Source organism: Arachis stenosperma, chromosome 10 (genome assembly GCF_014773155.1).
Source record: "Arachis stenosperma cultivar V10309 chromosome 10, arast.V10309.gnm1.PFL2, whole genome shotgun sequence".
Classification (NCBI taxonomy): domain Eukaryota; kingdom Viridiplantae; phylum Streptophyta; class Magnoliopsida; order Fabales; family Fabaceae; genus Arachis; species Arachis stenosperma.
This window is the reverse complement of record NC_080386.1, coordinates 119,590,073-119,614,031: the sequence shown is the minus strand read 5'-3', so window position 1 is coordinate 119,614,031 and position 23,959 is coordinate 119,590,073. Positions and strand designations below refer to the sequence as shown.

Below are 23,959 nucleotides of genomic sequence, written 5' to 3'. Positions count from 1 at the left end.
TAAATAAATATCTAAGAATTTAAATTTTGTCTTTTGTATACAATAATTTATTAGCCAATTATAAATAATAAAAAAAATTTAAGAGTCAGCAATTTTATTAAATTCTATTCAGAATATAACCAGTAAAAAAAATAAATAATCTCACATTATTGGATAAAATCTCACACCATTAAAAACATTATTGATAACTAATTGATTACGTTTACATCACAAAAATTGTTAACACTTAGCACTCCTAAAAAAATCGAGTCCCCTTTAATTTATCTTCCACCAAGTTTGGCGAATACACTTCTTAATTAGCTGCACGATTGGACTATAATTATACAGATCATCAAAATCAAACATTCAAACTCATCAAATTTAGGTTCATCGGTCAAGAACTGTTAACAAATAAGAAGTAAGTCAGGCCTAATTGACAAAGTCAGCATACCATGCATTGTTGGTTTCAATCATTCCATGGTCAAAATTCTCAGGCAATCTACGTTTATTGACGGTCATTAGTTTCCAAATCTACGTGCAATTTAAACTAAACCAAGTGTACATTAAAGTAATATACAAAATAATATAAATGTTCATATACAAATATATAATAATTAATTTGATAGCCAATTTTGACAACCATCTTCAACGAACTAACAGGAATATAGGAGGAATTTTACAGCACGGTAGGTGAATTCATTCAGCTGTTGAATTGTGATATCTATATATAATATAATATTATTCATTAGATTAGATAGATAAATAAATATTCAAGGTTAACAGGGACGTTAACTAATTACACGTGGCAAAAACTTAAACAAACCACTTCTAAGTTCTAAGTAATAATTAACATTTTTTTGCCACTGAGGATTTTTTAAGAGAAAAATAAAATGAAAATAATTATTTTCAATTGTCGATGAAATTTCTCTCAAAAAATTAATATATTTTCAAGAAATTTAGGATGCCACGCTCAACTCAAAATATAGAACTTCATGTTTATTTATTATTATTATTATTATTATTATTATTATTATTATTATTATTATTATTATTATTGAAAACTGATGATGATTTAAAAAAAAAACAATTTCATCTGAAAGAAGGAATATGAAAAATAGATATAATTAAATAGCTTTTAGAATTGAAATAACAAACTTATTGTATATGAGAAAGTTTTTCTTTCACATATTTATATAACTAAAGTATAATAAATGAATAACAAGAAAACAAGTGCAAGAAAAGAAATAGGAAAATCTACTAAATGAAATTAAATTATTGGACATTTTGATTTATTTATAATTTTATTAATACATTTATAAAGAGAATTATTGAACATTGTCCTAAGTCAATTAATTAATTAATTAATTAATTTTATTTAGAGTAGAGTGAGAAAGGGGCCAAGTAGATTATAGAAAGAAAGAAATTTAGAAAAAAAAATATAAAAAATTAATTTTTTGAATAGAATTATGTTAACTTTTATTTGTTGGATAATTTAGAAAATAAAGTTAGAAATTAGGATTTAGAATTTATTAAAAAAATTTTGTATATAAGAGTAAAATGGATTGGATCACACACCTCTCCTATTAGACCATTTCTCGCAAATTGATGTCGTAAAGAGAAGATTCAAATTTCAAGCAAAATGGTGCGAGAGTGAGGAAGTCAGAGAAGTCATTAAAAAAATTTGGAGCATTAATTTTAGCAGATCAACGATGTATAAATTAGCCCAGAAAATCAAGGCATGTAGACACGGCTTGGTACAATGGCAACGCTCTAGTAAGTCTAATTCAAAGAAAGTTATAAAAGAATTGCAATAGGAATTAGAATTGTTGAGAAAAGCTGAGAGGGTTGGGGGATGGAAATTAGAGAGCTGGAGAAAAAAATGGAGAAAGTGGTCGTCCAAGAAGAGAAGTATTGGCGAGAAAAATCTAGAATCCGGTAGCTCAAAGAAGGAGACCGAAAACATCAAAATTTCCACCAAAAGTTCAAGACGAGAGCAAACCGCAACGAGATTTTGGGGTTAATTAGGGAGAATGGTGAAGTCGCTTGCTCAAGAGCTGAAATTAGTGCAGTAGCAGAATCATATTTTACATGTCTTTTCTCCTCTATCTGTCATGGAAATCTAGAAAACCTCTTCACATACTTTGAGTCAAAGGTGACAACTAACATGAATCGAAAGCTCCAACGACCAGTTACTGTAGAAGAAGTGAAAAGAGTCACTTTCAGTATCAACCCAGAGAGTGCATCGGGTGATGATGGAATGATTGTGAAGTTCTTTCAACACTATTGGGAGTTAGTTGTGAGGGACATTTTTAGAGCTGTTCCCAGTTTTTTGTTTTTTGTTTTTACAGGAGGTGAAATATTGAGAAGCTTTAATCACATCCACATTTGCCTCATCCTAAAAATTTCAGGTGCGATCAATATGACCCAGATAAGACCTATTAGTTTATCTTCAGTTGTTTACAAGATTATTTCTAAAGTGTTAGTGCATAGAATGCGAGGTATGATGAATAAAATGATCAATTTAAACCAAAGTACCTTCTTTAAAAGAAGATTTATTTTGGATGATATCTTAGTTGCACACGAATACATGCATTATCTCAAGAACAATAAAAGAGGACCTCGTAATGATGAAATGACAATCAAACTGGATATGAAAGCAAGGCTTATGATAAAGTGGAACGAAAGTGTATATGGTTAATGATGGAAAAACTTGGATTTGACATTAGATAGATTAATTGAATTCGTGAGTTGGTTTTAACTGTTTTGTTACTCAATTATTATGGAAGAACAACCCCATGGCTTCTTCATGCCAATTAGAGGCATCCGATAAGGTGACCCTCTATCTCTATATCTATTCCTAATTTGTGTAGAACGATTTTTCTTTTTGCTACACAAGGCGTAGAAAAACAGTCTTATTCAAGGAATCCAAGTATCTAGAAGGTGCTCCAAGGTAAACTATCTACTTTTTTACAGATGATTCTATCATATTCTGTAAAGCTAATAGTGAAAATTGCGAAGGAATACTAAACTTGCTAAAGAACTATGAAAGTTCCAGTGGGAAGAAAGTTAACTTGGATAAATCAGTTATTTTCTTTAGCAATAACACCCCACAGCAAGTCATCATAATCGAGATTGCTTCAGTAATGAACATTACTCACATAGGAGCACAAGACAAATATTTTGGCTTATTCTCAACTGTTAACAGATCTAAAAAGGCCATATTTAGCACAATCAAAGAGAAGTCAGATCTAAAGCTTAAGGATGGAAAAGAAGTCTATTGTCAACGAGAGGAAGACAAGTTTTGGTGAAGGCTATAGGCAAGGCGATCCCCATATATACCATGTATTTGTAAGATTAAAAGAAGAGTTTAATTTTGATACACTCACAGTGTAAAATGTTTTATACAGTTGTGCAATCATATCTGTCTTTTAAATGTCCATTCACGCGGTCAATGAAAATAGCTATTATTTTGATGATGTGGTGTTACGTAATTGAATACATGTATAAAACTACTTTATATTACATTGATAGTGCATCAAAATTCAATTCTTAAAAAAAGTTGTAGAATTATTTTTTATTCTTGTGTCTAAAGGAAAAAAAACAAAGAAAAATCAGGGACTTCTTTTGAATTCTTGCAAAAAAGATTTTAAAGCTCTATCCAAAACTAATAATATAAGAGTTTAACTAACATGTATTATAAGAAGATATGATAAATTTATTAAATTGTTATTAATAAAATATTTAAAAAATTTTTTAATATAGATATATATTAAAGTTATAAATAAAAAATTATTATTAAAAATATAAAAAACTTAAATTTTAAAGTATTTATTTTACATTTATTAAAAAATATTTAACATTTTTTATTATAATCTTATCATATATATATATATATATATATATATATATATATATATATATATATATATATATAAGATGTAAACTCCGCTAAAATTGGTAAATAATTAGAAAAATTAAAAATACAAAAATAATATAAAAATAGGGTAGAGCTCTTCAAAACGAGAATTTTGATACCAATTTTAAAAATTTTGGCCCAAAGTTGGACCGAATGGGCCGAACCGGCTGAACAATGAAACAGCAGCTTCTTCTTCCCCATTCTGCATCAAACACGCCAAACAGGTTGGGGGAGGAAGAGAGCTCCCTAACCCTCATCAAACACCCCAACCACCATAACTTCCCCGTTTGAGCTCCAATCGCCGCACCGTTCGCGGCCACGCGTCCAGCTCTACATTTCTATCAGATCAATTTCACCAGTAAGCTCCATTTTCGTTTCAGAATCTCTATCCCCTTTCTATTCTTGAAATTGAAACTCTATGGTGAGATTTTGCCAATTTTGATATTTTAGGTTCGATTTAGCTTGTGGAACTTACTGGGTTTGAGTTGCTACGGGTGTGGGAGTGGTAAGGTTTTCCTAAACTTTAATTTAATTTTGAATCCATTAGGTAAAATCTGAATTTGGGATATATGTGTGTAATAAATGTGAATTAAGTTCATATATATGCATTGAGATTGAAAAGTGAGTATTTGGAGGATTATTGGTGATTGAAGCTTGGTTTGTGGCTGGTTTCGTTGAGCTTGGGGGCCTGTATTCTAGCTTGTAAGGCTGCCTTGGATTGAATAAAGTGATCGGCCAATGTATGGTTTAGGTTTCGCGTGTTTAACATATAAGATTTTGTGAAAACTTAGGTTAAGGGACCATAGGCTAAGTTGAAATGGATAAATGTATGAAATGATTAGTTGTGTGATGATGTAGGATAAATTTATGATTGAGTTTGTATTGGAATTTATGAGTATAAGTTGTTGGTATTGTTTAATATGTGTGAGTGTAATTATTAATGTTGGGTTAATGATGATGTTGATATGAGCTAATTGAATTTGGTGGTGTGGCTTAGCTTGTTTAATTAGTTGAAGGTAGATTATGACATGGTATTAATGAATGAAGGTAATGGACTAATGAATTTTAATATGAAAGTTATGGTTGGAATGGGTGAATTCTTTGAATAATGTATGGGTTTTATGAATTGGTATGAATATTAATGTGATAGTGGATAGGATTAATAAAATGGAACTTGTTATATAATGGAGGTGCAGGTTTTGATGGTAAGAAACATGACTTTGGTGAAAATGAGGTTTGGATATGAATGGGTAAAAAGTTAATTTTGGTAAACTTTGGAAGTCCATAACTTGCTCCTCAAATTTTGGATGGAATTGTGGTTTATTTCAAATGAAAGATGGTTTTATAAGCTTTTGAACGATATCAATTTTGTAAAAAATGGAATTTGTAGAGAAAGTTATGGACGATGGAAGTTTGGTATAAAACCTGTGCTTACAGAATAACAAAATCTGGTTTGTAGCAGCTTTCTGGGCATTCTACCAATTTTGGAAAAACGTCCATCCACGCGTACGCGTGGCGTGACATTTTGACGACGCATGCGCGACTAGCCATGCGTGCGCATGAGAGGCCAATGCGCATGATCACGCGTACGCATGACTCACGCGTACGCGTGACGTGCTATTCTCACCATGTGTGCGCGACGGGGGACAGTTTAAGGTTTTCAGACTTGTCGAGTTGGCTGGATAATCGAAAGATGAGCCTCATCAGCCATAGGACAGGCATGCATCATGTGCATTTGTTTGTTTTGATTGCTATGCATTTCCTGGGTTTGCTTAACTGAATATATACCTCCATCTACCTGTTACACTTGCTACTTGCACTATCTGCTCACTACTTGTGCGTGAACTTGTTTGGTTGCTTGTCTCTACTGAATTATGGATGACGGAGTGATGGAGAAAAGGGTGAAATAGTTTGATGTTATGTTAGGTTTAAAAATTGAGTGAGTTTAGGCAGGTTTAGATTACCTACCCCTATTTATGGCTTCTGTTTAGCAATTAAGTTTTACAATTGTATGACGAAGTTCTAGGATTGCCTCTGGCATTTCCAGAACCTTATTTATTATACGGTGGTACCTTTACCATGCTGAGAACCTCCGGTTCTCATCCCATACTGTTTTGCTATTTTCAGATGCAGGTCGAGAGACTCTTCGCTAGGCGTCTGGATCTTGAAGCGGAGTAGTCCCTGGGTTATTTTGGGTTTTACGATTGTATATATATGTACCTCTGTACTTAGCTTGCTCTCCAAGAAGCTTGTTTATTTTGGTTCCTCATAAAGGTTAAGGGAGAGTTAGGACATTATTTTGAATTTTGAGTATTTTGGGATACCTGTATATGTATGTATATATATTCTCCGGCCAGCCTTGGCTTCGCAAGCTGATTCAGGGGCTAGTTATGCTTTCCTTTACTCTCTTGATTATCTTTATCATTTCCTATTAGGTTTCTTAGCACGCAAGTTATCTTATTCCTCGAGCGTTGCGCTTTTCATTTTGCGAGTTTGTTCTACCCGTTTTTCAAGGCTCCTAGTATAGTATCATTTTCCGCTATTATATGTATATATTTTACTTTGTAGAGGTCCGTAACACCACACTACCTCTGTTCTACGACTTAAGCGTAAAACTCTGTGTAGTAGGGTGTTCCACTTACGTATGTTAGCAAAATCTTAATTATTATTAGGGTTAAGTACTTTTTTCATCGCTAAGATCTGAGGTCAAAATCAAAATCGTCCCGGATATTTTTTCTTATTAAAATCATCCTCAACGTTACAAAACGTTATAAAATCATCATTTTCTACTTCAATTTTATTTTTTTTTACCAAATTACCCTTAATAACTAATAAAAATAATATGAAAAAATAAAAACAAAAATACCCCATCCCCACCCACGATATCTCTTCTCTCTCCATCCCTTTTCTCCTACTCTCCTCGAACCCTCCCCCCAAAAAAACGTAATTCTTCTTCTCTTCATTTCTGCCACCTATCATCTTCGCCCCACCTCCTTGTCCACCTTCTTCTCCCTCTCCATCATCACCAATCTCAATCTTTCCTCCATTGGCGTCGAGCCTTGACGAGCCTGTTGTTAAGGCCCTGAAGATCGATTTCACCAAGGAAAGAGATGAAATCTGCGATGTTGAAAGCTCCAAACAGCTTCAAGAATTTTTGAAAGATCGGGATGAACTCATCTTGACCTTCTTGGGAATCGGACCCAAAGGCGGTGCGATAGATGGTGTTCTTGGTAATTTTGAAAATGAGTTCGCTAGTGTTGGCGGGTTTTCCGGTGTTGGAGACGAAGAAACTGACCACTTTGTCGACTTCGTCTCTTCTTGGTGCTTGCAGCTGAAGAGCTAAGTGTTGTGTTCTGTACTATGGTAAATGAGGATAGAAAAGGAAAGAAATTTGTGGCTTCATGATTATATATTGTCTTGTACTCTTGTTAAACATAAAGAGAAACCAAAAGGGCCGTAGTGGGCAAAGCTGCGAAGGCCATGTCGGCCCAGTCGTAGGTCAGGGGAGGAAAAAGATCTCGAGGTTGGAGGGTGGAGGTGAATGTGTTTTTGTTTTTATTTTTTAATATTATTTTTATTAGTTCTTAAGGGTAAGTTGGTAAAAAAAATTAAAATTGAGGTAGAAAAAGACGATTTTATAATGTTTTGTAACGTTGAAGATGATTTTAATAAAAAAAATCGAAAAATTTTGATTTTAACCTCAAACCTTAGGTAGCGTTTGTTTGTGAGACAGAGAGACAGAGACCAAGAGACAGAGACAGAAATAAGTATTAGTATTGTGTTTGGTCTGAAAGTGTACAAGACTGAGTTATGTCTCAGTATTGTGTTTGGTTTGAAATAAAAAATAAAGACTAAATATTAAAAATTACTAAAATGCCCTTAATTTCACCCAACAACCCTAACCCCCAAAACAATTTCATTTTCATTATCTTCAAACCCTAACCCCCTTTCTCCTCTCCTCTACCCTTTCTCCTCTCCTCTTCCGTCAACGAACCCTGGAGCCCGACTCGCCGCCGGTAGTACCTCCAAGGGTCGGAACCACGAAGGCGCCTCTCCAGTTCTCCTTGGTTCATCTTCGTGGCCCCATTTGTCACCCTCGGTTTGTGACGCTGCTGCTGTATCCACGCTGGTGTGTATGTGTCACCATCGTGTCGGAGCTGTGCGTCTGGTATCTGCTGTTTCTCTATCAACGGAGTTGGTATGTTTCTTAAACTTTCAAACTTTCAAAGGTGCTCCTTCCCTCTTCCCTGTACGCTGTAAACCCTAACCCTCAGAATTATTTATAATTGTGAATTCATTTTTAGCTTAGTAATTAGACAAAGATTCTGTAGGGATCTGCTCAATTGAGGCTTTAATTAGTTGCATAGTCGTTAATTTGTTGGAATCAGATTGTGGATTAGCTCTAAAGGAAACATTGGAGCTGAATTATATGGAACTACTATTTTTTATTCCTGCTAAACAACCAAGTTGTTACTAGGTTGAGACTTGAGAATGCTGTAATTAAATGTGGGCACAACTAGGATGGTTCATTCATGTAGATGATTTTGTAGTAGAATTTTTTCATTTCCTATTCAAATGTCTTTTTAAGGGAAGCTGAAATCCTTTTGATTTTTGCATAAGTTCATTTTACAGACATTATTAATTGTTCTGTGAAATGCAGGTAGAAGTTGAGGAGTTACGGAAAGAAATTACTAATATCCAAAATCTGGTAAGAAGATGTAAAGCGCCTAACTTTTTGTACATTTATTTTAGTCTTTAGTTCACTAAAAAGATTCATTGTATGTTGCAATCACAAGAAACAAACACAACTAACAAAATGACCATATATGTTTGGTGTTGTCCGCATCAGTCCTGCATCAAACTGATTGAAATCCATACATTGTTTGTTTCTTAAAACTTTTTTTGTTTAAAAAAAAAAGAGAGAAGAACAGGTACATTATTTTGATTCCTACCAAAACAGAGTACTTTGTAATTTTGCTATGTAAATATTTGTTGATTTTTGTTGTTGTACAATACAATCCACTTTTTGAGGAGCAAGGAATTGCATATTCGCATTCATGGCTTCTTCTTCTTCTTTCTCCTCCTCTTCTTCTTTACCTGAGGTTGGGCAATCAAACTTCAATCTTTTAAATAGTTCTCAATCTTAATTCTAATTAATCATGAATCAACATTAACAACCACCTTCAAGCAAATAATTCAATAACAACCGATTCGGCATAAACAAATAAATTCAGAATTTAGCCACAACTCAACCAGTAATAGTCACAGCTTCAAACCAAAATCAGTCTCATCAGTTAATTACTTACAGCAACAAAACCAAGCACAGTCACAGCCATTATCTAAATGCAATTCATCAATTACGAATACAACAACATTTCAATAACTAACTAATGATATCTCAATTTAGTAAATAATAGCAAATTAATCACCATTCACAACTACATCTAATTTCAATCATAACTGATCATTCAGTCATCCCAATAATCATATAAATTATTTGTAGTTATCCACTTGACTTCCATGGCTCAAACGCAATGATATTCCTGAAACACACTCACCTTCAACCATGCATCAAGGACATCTTTGCTGTCAACCTCGACACATTGTTTGTCATGGTTCCAGCTGAATTCGCTACAACCTAGCATGTCAGCGGTGTACTGGTACTTCTCCTTCAACCATTTATGCTTATTCTTGCAGTGCTTCGCGGTCAATGTACAACCCAGGAAAGCCTCCAGCATCTTCAAAGCCAGTTTTTCGAATGTTCCCAGTTTAAACTGTTCACAGTCAGCCCTCTGACCGTCTACAACAAACTCCTCCATAAAGCCAACAAAAGCGTTAGTCTCTTCATCACTCCACATTCGCTTGTTCTCCATTTTTACCTACGGAAATTAAGATAATCAAAACTATGCATAAATTATGTAAGTTACAATTACTTAACACAAATGAAACAGCAAAGAATAACACAAATAGTAAAATTAATAAAACAGGTAATTCCCATTATAAATGAAACAGCAAAGAATAACACAAATAGTAAAATTAATAAAACAGGTAATTCCCATTATAAAATAATAAAATAGGTCATTGCCATTAGAAATGAAACAGCAAAAAATGAGACAAATAGTACACTTAATAAAACAGGTCATTGACATTACAAATGAAAATAAAACAGCAAACAACACAAATACGCAGTTGCCATCACAAATGAAGATGTCTTATTACAATGTTTCCACACTGAACAAGTCATACAACTTAACATTATATTTTAATTACAACAACAATCAATCCAATACAACACTACTCCGTACGACTTGCACGCCACTCTTCATACATCTCAGTTGCTATGTTGTCATGCCAGTGAGTCCACTCATTCGTGTTTTCAACCACATCAATTAAAGCATCCTGTTCTTCGTCTCCATCAGGCGTAAATTCATCCAATATGCTACCTTCCTCCTCCGGATCTATCTCCATACTCTTTCGAATGAAATTTTGCAGCAAAGAACAAGCAATAATTATTTGAAATTGTGTCTTTAGCGGGTAAAAGCTAGGGCTTCTTAAGATGGACCACCTCTTCTTCAGCAAACTGAAGCATCGCTTAATGATATTCCTTGTAGAAGAATGAACCCTATTAAAATATTCTTGGTAGTTGCGCGGTGCACGTGCTCCCTGGGCCCACTCTCTTACATGATATCGAGTCCCTCTATACGGTGCAAGAAAACCCGGACCGTTTGTGTAACCAGCATCAACTAAATAGTAATTACCTATAGACAAGTAATGCAAACAAGGTAAGACGTTGGCTATCGTGAACTCAAGCTAATTGTATAGGCTTAACTCCAAAGATGGCATAATTACCGTGGGGTATCTTTAGACTATTACGACGAGTTATTGCATCTCGAAGTACCTGTGAATCAGATGTCAAACCCTCCCATCCACTGAGTACATAGGCAAAACCCATCTCCCGGTTACACACACCTAAGACATTGGTGCAGATTTTACCCTTTCTTGTTCGGTATCTTGCCTTCTCAGACTCGGGGACTGTCACCTCTATATAAGTGTCATCTAATGCTCCCAAGCAACCCTATCATCCATAGAAAGCTATGATATTCAGATATAGAATCCTTCAGATAAACATGAATCATACACAATATCGAATAAGCTCTACCTTAAACCTTTTCCATGTGGGGTCAACACAATCCTCATCAACTGGTGTAGCCTTGGCAAACAACATGCTTTGAATCCGCATTACAGCCTTCAGAATTTTATTAAAATACTTACTAACTGTCTCGTCGGACCTACAAAATCTAACCTGTAGACTACGGTTTTTCTTGTGATGCACTAAGATAATTAAAAAGGTCGCAACCTGCTCCGGCAGGCTTACATGACCATCCTCTGTAAGTCCTCCTTGAACTTGGAGCAACTCACATAAATTAGCAAAGGCATTTGTGTTCATTCTCAACTCCCAGATACAATTCCTATCACCCTCACCAACAACACGCTCTAAAGCCTCACGTCTAATTCTACTATTCATTCTTCCGCCTAACGATAGTTGGCCACTAGTTCTATCCCTAAAGTAAACAAACAGCGTAAGCACAAAGAACAACATCAACTCTTCATGGTTGGATCTCATCTCTTCATAAAAAGATACGCATCGCTTAATAATATCCGACCGGTCCATTTCTTCCTAGCAAAATCATTACATAAAAAAAACATAAACATTCAAAGAAATCTAACACTACTGAAAAATTTTCATTAAAAAATATTTTTTAATAATGTTATAACATCCAAAGAAATGCTTTTACGTACCATATATTTTTATTAAATTAAAAAATAAGAAACAAATATTATCTTTACAGGGAATATGGACTTTGGACTTTGGAAATTTTATGAAAACTAAGGTTAACAAGAATTTTGTGTCAGTGCCTAATTTAAGCTTCCATAATTACTTTCATTTTGTGCCAAAGTAATTAGTTAATATAAGAATTGTCTTATATTTTGAAATACAAACCCTGTCATCAAACTTAGAATAACGTAAAAATAAAAAAAAAAAGAGGAAAAAGGGGCAAAACTTTAAGTTAGATATAGAATGACTAATACAAATGCAGAAGAAGTGCACATTAAATTAATAGAATGAATTATGTCAATATAGAGTGCAAATTACATTTGTAAAGTGCTGGAGCAGAAGAAAAAGAAATCCTAAATCAATTTTAGTGTTACAAACACAAGAAGCATTTCCATTTTCACTGCAACTACTTTAATTTTTATCTTCACCCATACAACACATTACAATACGCATACACACAAACACTGCATTTAAATAGGACTGAAAAAAACATACAAAAACATATATTCTATGATAAATTTTACACCCAGCAACCTTACTTAAGAATAAAAATTATGAGAATAAATTTCCTATTAAATATCAGCAGTTAATACACAAATCCTATTCTAGCAGTAGCAGTGTGAAATGAACATAATGAAATCATACAGGCCACTGTTAATAGATCGCTTTCACAAAATCTATCATGCTAAGCTATAAACATTCATGGCCCTTCACAAAAATGTGAACAGAATTTTTTGGAAGTCACATTTGTATATAAAATCCCTGCTTATAATTACATAGCCATTGGTATATTGTACGCATACCAATATGAATTCACATGATTGCAATCACAAGGGTTCTCCTATACAATAATGCTCTCACAAATAATCATACGACAGGTTTATCTTTTCAATCATAAACGCTTCCTTATACAGGGTCAATAGAGGAATGTGCTAATAAAAAAATAAAATACAATACTGATGTGATTTGAGAATAAATTCAAAAGCTTTTAAATCTATCTGGTGGGTTATGCGTATTCATCATATTCAATTGTGATTCTTTTCAAATATAAAATAAATCCACTTAGTATATAAATAAATAAATAAATAAATGTCAGGGACCAATTGGACTTTAAGCATGTGTTCTGAAATCTTATCAAGGCAATGTGTATAAAAAAAAACTAGAGTTATCATACAAAAAGTACTTTATGTTAGAATATTTTTATGCACAAATTAGATCCTGCATCTGCCATTTTTGTTGAAACAGCCAAAGTTAAAATTATATTTTAATTAGGATTTAGAAGCTTAAGCACATGTTCAAAGAGGATTAGCCTTATAAAGTTGGAGATGGTGGAGAAAGAATACTCACATAGGCTGCTCAAATCAATGCAAATTTTACAATTTCCATATAGTTTGCACCTGAAAGTACTCCTAGGCTAGAGGCAAATAGAAGTTTACTGAAGTAACCTGTTTCTACTGAAGTTTACTTCTCAATTTTAAGTTAGTAGTTTGCAAATCAAAGCCTATCAAAAGCTGGAGTGCCACTACTCTTTAAACTACAACTAACCTAACAAATTCTACCAAAAAATTTCACATTCTCGCATCAAATAGACATAAATTAGGCAAACAAAGCAGCCCGAATTTCAGAATCAGAAGATGCATAAGAAAGAAAAACAAAATAAACAAGCATGACCAAAACCAATTCATAGAAAGCACATCACACACGAAAACAACCAAACCGAAATAAACAGAGAAGAACCCAGATTACACAAACTAATGAAATCCACAGAGCATAACTAACCTAGGTTACACAAAGCATAACCAATAAACGAACGAAGGAACGAAATCCACAGAGCATAACTCGCTAAATATTAAAAACGACCCAAACCAGTAATGAAATTTGCCCAGAACTAACCTAGGTTACACAAACTGTGATGACAACGCTTTCTGATGAACGCTTTCTGATGAATTCAACAACGCTCTCTCAACTGGGTTCGTCGGACTTAATCCTGTGAAGGAGCAAACGAATACTTGAGAAATCGTGGCCTATGAAGAGGAACTTGAAAAGTGCGACTCACTTACCTTGCAGTGGTTACGACGACGGCTACGACAGAGCTGGGCTGACTAGCGACGCAGATATGGAAGGACTTCAAACATGAATGAGAAGATGGAATGAGGGTTGCTTCAAACTGAAGCCCTAATTTGATTTTAAGAAAGGGTAGATGTTGAAATTAGTTAATTATAATAGGAGTATTTTAGATATAAAATAATTATTCAAGTTTCTGTCTCTGTCTTTAAAAATCTCAGTCTCTAGTGTCCTTACTTTTTGGAAGTACTGAAATATTGAAATTTTTGAGACAGAAACACAAAGTTAAGTACCAGTCTCTACCTCAACAAACATAATACTGAGTTCTTGTCTCCCAATCTCAATTTTAGTCTCTACAAACAACACTACATTAGAGACCAAAAAAATATTTAACCCTTATTACTCCTTCTCTAAAACTTAAACCTGATTGAGAGGACAGACAAAAACAAGATTCAGGGAAACGTTATACTTACTAAACCAACTGGATGTTACTAATATACCATGATGATTTTTATGATTGCATTTGTCTTTCTTACCTACAATCTTTCTTTCCCGTTGCTTCCTAATTCCTATGCGTGAATAACTCACATAATTTAAACATGACGAAACGTATGTTAGTTTACCACACATCTACCCACAAATTAGAAAAAATAAAAAATAAACATCGCACTCACACATTTGACATTTCTTATTTGTTAATTAATACCATGTGTTCATATTCATACTTACCAAATTACTCAATCCAATGCTAAAACATATGCTAGATGTATATTTTATTTACGAATGTTGTTAAATTTTCATATTAGCATTCTAAATTTTAAACACAAAAATAAAGGGAAAAATTGGGAGCTAATATTTTTAATTAATAGTCAATTAATAACAAAAGTGCAGATTTAATTACGTATTAATTTTTTAGTTAAAACTAGGGTTGAAAGTAAGTCAAACTTAAACTTGAATCGGATAAGTTCAACTCATTAACTCGTGAGTTCGATTTTATATATATATTAAATTTATTTTTCCTCAAAGTTAGGAGTAAGACTCAAACCCAAAATCTCTAAATGAGGATATGAAGATTATGCCATTTGAATTATAACTCATTAATATATATATAAAATTATTAATACACATATCTTATATGTATTTAATTTATATTTTTAATATTATATATAGTAATATATAATTTTATCATATATTAATATTTTTAATTATTTAAAATTTTATATTTATTTTTTATATATAATTTTAATATAAGATATAAATAAATAATTTATAATTGATAGATAAATAATTTATAAAATTAATTTTTAATATTTTTTAAAATATATAAATTATAATTTATTAATATAAAATTATAGATTATACTCTTATTATTTGAGTCAACTCATAAACTTAAGCCTGCTTATAAATGTTGAGTGAATAGAATTTAAATTTAAAAAATAGATTTGATGGTTAATAAATTGAGCTGTGAATCAAGCGGTTCAAGTTCAACTCACTTTTAGACCCAGTTGAAACCATGAATGTTCTACGCGGAAAAAGTTTCGAACTGTTGTAGTGTTGTGGACACGGCTAGCTGGAACCCTATTAATTCTATGGAACCTAACCTCTTTACCTGCCAACCATATATATTTGTGTGTTCATATAATAACATGTCCAGGTTCAATGAACCTATCTCACTCCCTCGCCCTCTTCCTTTCATTTTTTTACACACTGACTTAGACTTTATTCAAATCAATATCCACGCATCAAGCAACTTGATTTAGAATGCAGTTGCACGCAAATAAATGTCAATCTTGTCCAGGTTCGATGAACCTACCTCTCTTCAACACACTTTCCACACTTTCCTATTTCACCACCTATGCCATTCAGTTTTGACTTTTGACTGTCCGAAAAAAGGAAAAAAAATCCATCAATATAACTAACAATTAAGAGTGATATTTATAATTATTTTTAATAATTTGTTGTCAAAACAATAATGTTTAACAAAACTAGATAAATTCATAATTAGTTTTTTAATAATTAGTTTTTTTTTCTAATTATTCTTTCACTTTATCATAAATCAATTTATCCAATACAAAATTCTTAAGAAAATTCTCTATAATCAATAATTAAATACTGATAGTACTAATTAGGAGTAGATAATAAAATCAAATGCTTTTATTATTTCTTAATATGTAACTAATAAATTAATATACATGCATAATTTCCCATCTAGTTAACTGAGATTCCAATAAAAACAATATACTCAAAGAAGTATTTCTCATTTTAATATATTTTTGAATTTAAAATACTGATAATTTATATGCAGAAAGTGACAGTTTTTTTGGTAATAAGGAAAAATGACACTTTCTTTTTCCTTTTTTAAATCGGTTTACAATATGACAACAATAATATAATAATGGTGCGTTGCCCAGCTTGGGCACATTCACATGCACGTGGGTCACGTGACAAGCGTGCTTCCCTCAGCATAAATACGAAGCATTAGGAGATTTGACCACCTCAGCTGAAAGAAGAGGAGAAGCGAAGAGAAGAGAGGGGGAGAGAGAAAGAAGGGATTTAGAGAGAGAAAACACAGGAAAAATTCGAAACCCTAATTCCCAAAGCTAAGCCCTAATCCTTTCTCTCATTCCTCTCGTCGTTTCTCTTCATCCAATCGCCACCGCTAAATCCATTCTTTCTCACTCATCTTCATCTCAATTGTATGAATTCTTAACCATTTCTTCTTCCTATTATTATATTGTTGGTTAATTTTACTCAATGCTGGTGATTGTTGTTGTTTGAGCTACAAATTTGAATATAGAATTGTGTGTGGACAGAGAAGAGTTGAATCTTAAATTTTCGTATTGGTAGATCGCAAAGGGGTTTATACTTGAAAGACTTAGCAAATCCGTGATTATGGATTTCATTTTGGAACACCTTCGACTTTCTTAAGTTGGATTTTCAAAGCTTAGTTGTTGAGACATTCTTTCCATTTTGTGATGATAATCTTATCAGTTTATTGAATCTTAACAAATGTTTTGGGTTTCTTATGGTTTGGGGTGCTTCTAGCTGTATTCAAGTGCTGCTACTGCTCCGTTTGATTTTTTTTTTTGGTTAGTAGTGTTTGCCTTTTTTGTTAGTTATTTTATTTCTGGACTTCGTGTAGTGTTTATTTTTTTTAAAAAGTAGTTATGTGGAAATATCTGTTGCTGTTTCTATTTGATGAAAACCATTCACCCATATTAAGTTTGTTTTTCGCTTTTCTTTTTCCCAGAAAACTCAGCCATGGTTTTCTGGGTTTTTGGCTACGGTTCACTTGTGTGGAACCCAGGATTCGAATTCGATGAGAAAATTATCGGCTACATTAAGGATTACAGACGTGTATTTGATTTAGGTAACATAAACGTTCTTCCTCATACACGGTATTTGTATTTGTGCATATCTTTCTCAGTTGCATAAACTGGCATTTCTTATTGGCAGCATGCATTGATCACCGGGGTACACCTGAAAGCCCTGCAAGAACTTGCACGTTAGAGGAGAAAGAAGGAGCAATTTGCGTAAGGGCACATTTTTTTCCTATTGAAAATGTTGTAGCTATAGGTTTGCTTTGGTAATCTATTGCCTTAAGCAGTGGATGATTATGTTGGTTTTTTCTTATATGTATTTACTTCTTTCCAATTTTGTTTCAGTGGGGTGCTGCTTATTGTGTTAAAGGTGGCGCTGAGAAGGAAAAACTTGCTATGCAGGTGAATTTTCCATAACCTGAAACTATTTCCATATTTAACTGTATTCAGCAATGCATAATTATATAGTAATGATTTTGAATCTTGAAACTGTTTCCTTTATATTAATTTAATGTCAATTGATAATGATGGTATCTTCCATGCATTTAAGGGTTTTTTTTTGGTATATAATTGTTTAAGGATTCTTTTGCCATTTGTGTTATACTAAAATGCCAGGCACTGCTTAAGAACTGAATACTTTTTTAGAACTAATGGATGTTTGTACTAGCAATCCTTGCATCCCCATTTAGGTATTAGCTTCACATTTTCACTCTTATTTGTTTTGGTAATAGTTTCTTCTAATCTTTGGGTCTTGTAGTATTTGGAAAGGCGAGAATGTGAATATGATCAAAAGACTCTCGTAAACTTCTACAAGGTGAGTTACCTGCAAATTTTAAGGAGTTCTTTGTAATTGCTTTCTATTTATTTAACTGTTAATTGTTCTTATTATTATTTCTAATTTGTTGTCTTTCTGATTTTTTAGGAAGGAGAGACACTGCAACCTGCTTTAACGGGAGTGATAGTGTGAGTTGTCAGATATTGTTTTCCACTTTGTGATTTTCTGTAGCTGATTGATCAAGCAATGCAGTTACTTGTTTATGTAATTTAGGTTTATTTCTCAACTATGCTAACGGAACTTTCATCAATTTGTTCAGATTTACATCTACGCCGGATAAAATTAACAACAAATACTACCTGGGACCTGCCCCTCTTGAAGACATGGCTAGGTAAATCTTCTTTCTACATTTTCCTTCTATTTTTTAACACAATCATTTCTATGCATTCACAATCTAATGCTGTCTGCCATTACACATATTAAGGAATATAGAAGTTATGGTGGGAAGTTATTAAATATGATTTGACACTTGAATTTTTATTGTTAGTTGAATAAATTTACTTTATATTATCAGTTCATAGAAAGTAAATCCATTTTTTAATGTGGAAGCCGTGTTCTATCTCTGGGCTTACCAAGTTCTGCTTATTTATTTCAGGCAAATAGCAACTGCCTATGGTCCTTGCGGAAACAACAGGGATTATCTTTTCCTTTTGGAGAAGGCCATGTACGATATTGGTAAGTCATCTGTAGCATCCACCTTTATCATTTCTACACATGAAACCATAAAGCATGTTAATGAGTTGCGATGTTTGATTTTGCAGGCCACGAAGATGACTATGTAATAGAGCTAGCTAATGAAGTAAGGAAAGTACTTGGAATGGGGAAGGCACTACCAAAGGACAAAAAGTTGGTTGGAGCACCATCACAACTTCAACACCCTCCTCATGTACCTATTCCAACCCTTCAGCTTCATCCTCTTCCAGAACCCATTGCTTTGGATAGCTGATATGACCAGAGGTTACTGAAAGATGATGCTGAATTATGGACTAAGCTAATTCACCCTGGATCCTGCTAAATGCTAACCCCATTCAAATTCTTCTAGTACCCTTTATTTCTCAAAAGAAAAGCATAAGAAATATATAACTGTTCTACCTGTTTTGACTAGTTTTAGAGGCACTCTTTTAAGCCTTTCTACGGAGGTACTTCTCAGGTTTGGTGAGACAAAATAAGACCATGTTTTGAATTAGAAGGAATTTGAGGATACTTTACACCTGCAGTGCGATTATTGAAAATGTTCCGAGGCATGTAATACTTGAGTTAGTAATGTATACTTGACTACTTGAGCTTTTGTTCAATTAACTTGACTTTTCTTTGTCTTGTCTACTTGGATGTACCGCGTATTTTATCTTATTGTTTCGGGTTGTAACTTGAGAGTGGGTTCTTGTCTTATTGATGAAGTTTGCAATTGAGTTTGTTATCGGTTGATTGGAAGTGCCATTGCAAGCTCTGATGTTATATAAACTTTAAAGAATTTGTCATTTTCCACTGATCAACTTTGGGTTAAACGACAAAGTGAAGATTGCAAATAAGTTTTGATTCAACAAATAATGATCATATAAGACTTGAAGCCCAAGTGATCGAGTCCATCGTCCACTCGGCACAAGTCAGCTCATTATACTCACAAATACCTCCACGTTCAAGAGTTAGTTACATAAATAAGAAAAACAAAATCCATCATAAAAAGGGTGAAACATTCACTGATATTTCATTGTTTTGAACTAATATTGTTGCACGATCAGAATAATTGTTAGATCATAAGATTGGAGATCTGACAACCATAAACTATGGTATTTATTCACGTTTTAGTCCTAATTATATATGTTTATTTTTAGTCTAGTACATTAACCTAATATTTACAAAATGAAACAGAGTCTTTATCCAACCGATCCTCTGTTAGCACTGAGTGGAGGTGATCGAACCAACCAAGAGCTTAGTAAGATCTGAAGCATGCAGTGCAAACTGTCACTAAAATAAGAACAAAACAGATAAAAATTAGACTTAGTTTCAGCTATGCTTTTCTTCCTTATCAGCACCTTTCCCTTGGTTCAATCACTATGTTCTCTTCGTCTCTTTCCACCACTGCTATTTCTTCATTTGCATTCATAGATCACATTGCAAGTTCGGACACTTTCTATTATTCGATCATAATTCCTTATTTACTTCCTCTGCATATGTATATTCTTTTGTATCCTCCATAAGATATATCTATTCCTATTCTGGTGGAAAGGAGAGAAGAAAATAGAGAAAGGTTGAGTGGGATAATAACAACAATAATTTTGTATAAAATTCATGGTTAATGTAGTAGACAGATAATAAATACCACAGAAAAGTTTAGCTAAAATATATATATAAAAAAAAAGAAAGAAAAAATCTAATCAGCAGTTAACTATCAAGAAAAAAAAAGTGTGTCATCCCATAACATTAAATATGATCTCACACTATTAAAAATACTAATGATGATTAATTAATGATTATAAATCACCAAATGTACTAGCCTCTAGCACTACTGTAAAAAAAAAATAGGTGCTGCAATTGATATTGGTTAGAGATATCATGATCCAACTATCATTCTAATTGTATGCCAATATTAGTAGCGGCACCCAACACACACCTAAGAGTTTTATTGACTATTAACATGATTAATTTATAAAATTAGATCAAACCAATTCTAAATTGAAAGATTTCAATGTCTCAAATTCTTCCTTTAATTAGGTTTTGATTTTATCTATTTTCATAAACTTCTTATGTTAATAGTCAATTAAGACTCTTAAATATGTGTTAGCGTGCACTTAAACGTGTTACATTAACAAATTTTGACACCATCAACAAAGAAAGTAACCGAAAGACTAACATGACTAATTTAAAAATTTTAAAGGATGAATTTGATTGAAAAAATTTTTCAAAACCAATTTAAAGAAAGAGTGATTTTTCAAAGACTAATGTGACCATTTACTCCTTTTTTATTCTAATTAGCCATCCTATCATTTTTTATTGGAGATATTTTTTTTAAGACAACTACTAAAACGAAAATGACAAAAATATATTTTCATATAAATGCTTTGTTTAAAAATATAACTTATTTACTTAGCCATATTTTAAATAAAAATAATATTTTTATAATATTAAAAAATCTAACTATACAATCCATAAAAAAAATATTTTTATACCAAGACAATTATGAAATTCAGTATCCACCTTTTTTCAATTCACTCCAATGACTTACGATACAATAATTTTTTTCTGAAAGCAAATTTCTATATTTGCCATTACATTTAAAGATCATACGTGTCACTTGTTATAAGATTATTTGTGAGTGAAACACATAATATTCTTAACCACCTAAAACAATGCCACCACAAAACTCACCATATATTTATTATGAGATATGCAAAATAAACAAAATATTCAATGATATATGTTATATAAGATCTTGCTTGAGGAGCAAGCAATTGCTGTAGTTATATACAGTGTCATTCTCCCTCATTTTCACACGGAAAGTGAAACCCTAATCCCAATTTTCACTTCATCAATTCATTGAGATCTCTCTCTCTCTCTATTCTCTAAGAATGCGTTGCGCTACAAATCCAATATACCGGTTTCCCAAACCAGGGAGAAATTGGTTGGATCTTCCCTACGAATTGACAGTGGAAATCATGTCGAAGGTAGGTGCGTTTGACATCTTCGCCAATGGCGTCGAAGAAGTGTGCACTCTTTGGCATAGGGCTTGCAACGATCCGTACACGTGGCGGACTATACATATCGGCAGCTACTTAGGGCGCGGCGGCCCCTTCAAACGGAAGTTGGTTATGATGCGCATATTCGACGACAGTTTTCGCCGTGCAATTCGCCGCAGCTGCGGCCAGGTGGTCGATTTAAGTCTCCAATATATTTTCCTTGTTGATATGTACGTACATTTCTGCTTCCTAAGCTGAAAATTTAATTTCCTTTCTTCTTTTTGAATTTTATCTGTTCCTCCAACATTTTTCTTATGGGTATCGCCCTAAATTTTCTTGATTCGTCGTTGCAGGGGATGTAGTCTGCAACAACTACGACGGCTACAACTTGTCAACTGCGATAATACAAAAATATTGATTAAGATGGCTAAAGGATTTCCTTTGTTAGAAGAACTTGATATCACTCTGTGCGATATATATAAAACTAGTGTTACTTTAAAAGTCATAGGCCAACGTTGTCGTCGTTTAAATTCATTGAAATTTAACATGAGTGGTTCTAAAGGTAACCAAGACGCATATGCTATTGCACAAAATATGCCAAACTTAAGGTATCTAAAACTATGCAGGAACAATTTGGATAATAATGGCTTGAGTGCAATTTTTAGTGGTTGTCCTAATCTTGAATATATAGATTTAGGATGGTGTTCCAATGTTGATTTGGATGGGAGCTGGTTGGGGCAAGAATATGCTGACAAAATTGTGGATTTAAGATATTTGCATGCATCCATGGAGGACTACTGGAAAATGTATGATAGAGGTTCACATACTTGCCTAATGGACTATTATTACGATATGCAATTTGGTGAACCTTGGGATGAAAGAGGGATTCTTATTGATGAAATTGAAGATTTAATACTTGTATCTGAAGATGAATTAAAATTAGAATGGAAAGAGGAAGTAGATGGCATATGTGAAATTGCAATACTTCAAAGATGGCATAGGTCAAGGAATGTTAATAGTTTCAAGGAGTTTAGAAGATACTGTCAAGAAACCAAGAACACGAAATCATCCAATGGCAAGAAACATGGAAGAAGGGCTTGGAAGATTAACTATAAGAGTCTATATCTTTAGTCTAAGGAATCCATTTTTTTTTATCTTTAATCTGGTCACTACCTTGTTCTTCCAATTACTGAAATCTGAATATCAAATTAAAGGAAGAACAAAGAATGCAGATCTTGGTCTCCAGCACCTGCTCCTCTTGATCTCTGTTTTTCTCCCTTTTCCAATCTCACTTTCTTTTCCTGTTTCTGAATCTTGCTTTCTTTCTATGTTTCTTTTAATTGGAAAACAAAGATAAATAAATTGTTTTTTTTTCTTTTGATTTGTGTTTCGTTTCTCTAAAGAAACAGAATTAATTGGTTTATGATCTTTTGCTTTAGTGAATAGTGGTGATGGATGGAAGAACTTGATACTGATTTAATGTGGTGATGAAGAAGAAAGATAGAGTTAAAATTGTTGTTTTACAATTTTTCTACCATTTACTTACTATTATCACTTATTAATTATGCTACACATTTATAATTTTTTTTAGATTTATCATGATTTTGATTGATAAAAACTAAATATTTAGATATTATAATAGAAAAATTTAAAAACTAAATAAATAAATTATGTACTAAAAATATTTAGATTAGTATCTAAAACTAATTAAGATAACATCTAAAAAAATTATCAAAAAATTGTGTTTCACTACCGTGTGAATTATGAATAGAACTCATTGTATCGCATTAGAGATTACATCTTAAAATATTTTTGTTCTTTCTCTTTAATTTATTAATAATATAATTATCAATTTTTTTCAATCATTCGTCTAATTACTTTTTTTTTATCAAAATTATTATTGTTATGAAATTCATGCTCATAATATACTAAATTAATTTTAAATCATTTCAAACTAACATACATCATGCTAAGAGTCAATTCAGATTGATATTTGAAAATGTATCTTTTTTTTAATATATATTTTTAATAAAAATATGTTAAAATATGTATTTTATATTCGTATAGGGTTTTTAAGAAAAAAATTTAAATATTAAAAGTAATTTTGTTTTATTTGAATAGAAAAAGGCGTATTTTTTAAAATTAAATTACATAAAAAAGACATGTCAAAAAATAAAGTTGCATCATTTTCAATTTTTGAGAAGCTTTTAAACCATGTTCGTAATTTTATGAAAGTACGATATTCTTATTGCAATTATACATAATCTTAAAGAATATCTTATCATAATTGTGAACACTTTAATTGTGCTTTTTCTTAAAATTAATAATTCTATC

At 32.6% G+C, this 23,959-nt stretch overlaps 2 protein-coding genes across 2 annotated transcripts; both read left to right on the top strand.

The window, feature by feature from the left end:
* Positions 1-16,278: 16,278 nt before the first annotated feature.
* LOC130956033 (gamma-glutamylcyclotransferase 2-1-like) lies at positions 16,279-19,268 on the top strand. Its single transcript, XM_057883056.1, has 9 exons — positions 16,279-16,492; positions 17,047-17,166; positions 17,253-17,329; positions 17,462-17,518; positions 17,874-17,930; positions 18,039-18,079; positions 18,211-18,282; positions 18,547-18,626; positions 18,713-19,268. Exons 2-9 carry the CDS (start codon positions 17,058-17,060, stop codon positions 18,895-18,897), a joined length of 678 nt encoding a protein of 225 aa, XP_057739039.1. The 5' UTR covers positions 16,279-16,492; positions 17,047-17,057; the 3' UTR covers positions 18,898-19,268.
* Positions 19,269-21,454: 2,186 nt separating this feature from the next.
* On the top strand, positions 21,455-22,998 carry LOC130956213 (putative F-box/LRR-repeat protein 9). The gene is made up of 2 exons (XM_057883264.1): positions 21,455-21,855; positions 21,979-22,998. Exons 1-2 carry the CDS (start codon positions 21,518-21,520, stop codon positions 22,754-22,756), a joined length of 1,116 nt encoding a protein of 371 aa, XP_057739247.1. The 5' UTR covers positions 21,455-21,517; the 3' UTR covers positions 22,757-22,998.
* Positions 22,999-23,959: the final 961 nt, after the last annotated feature.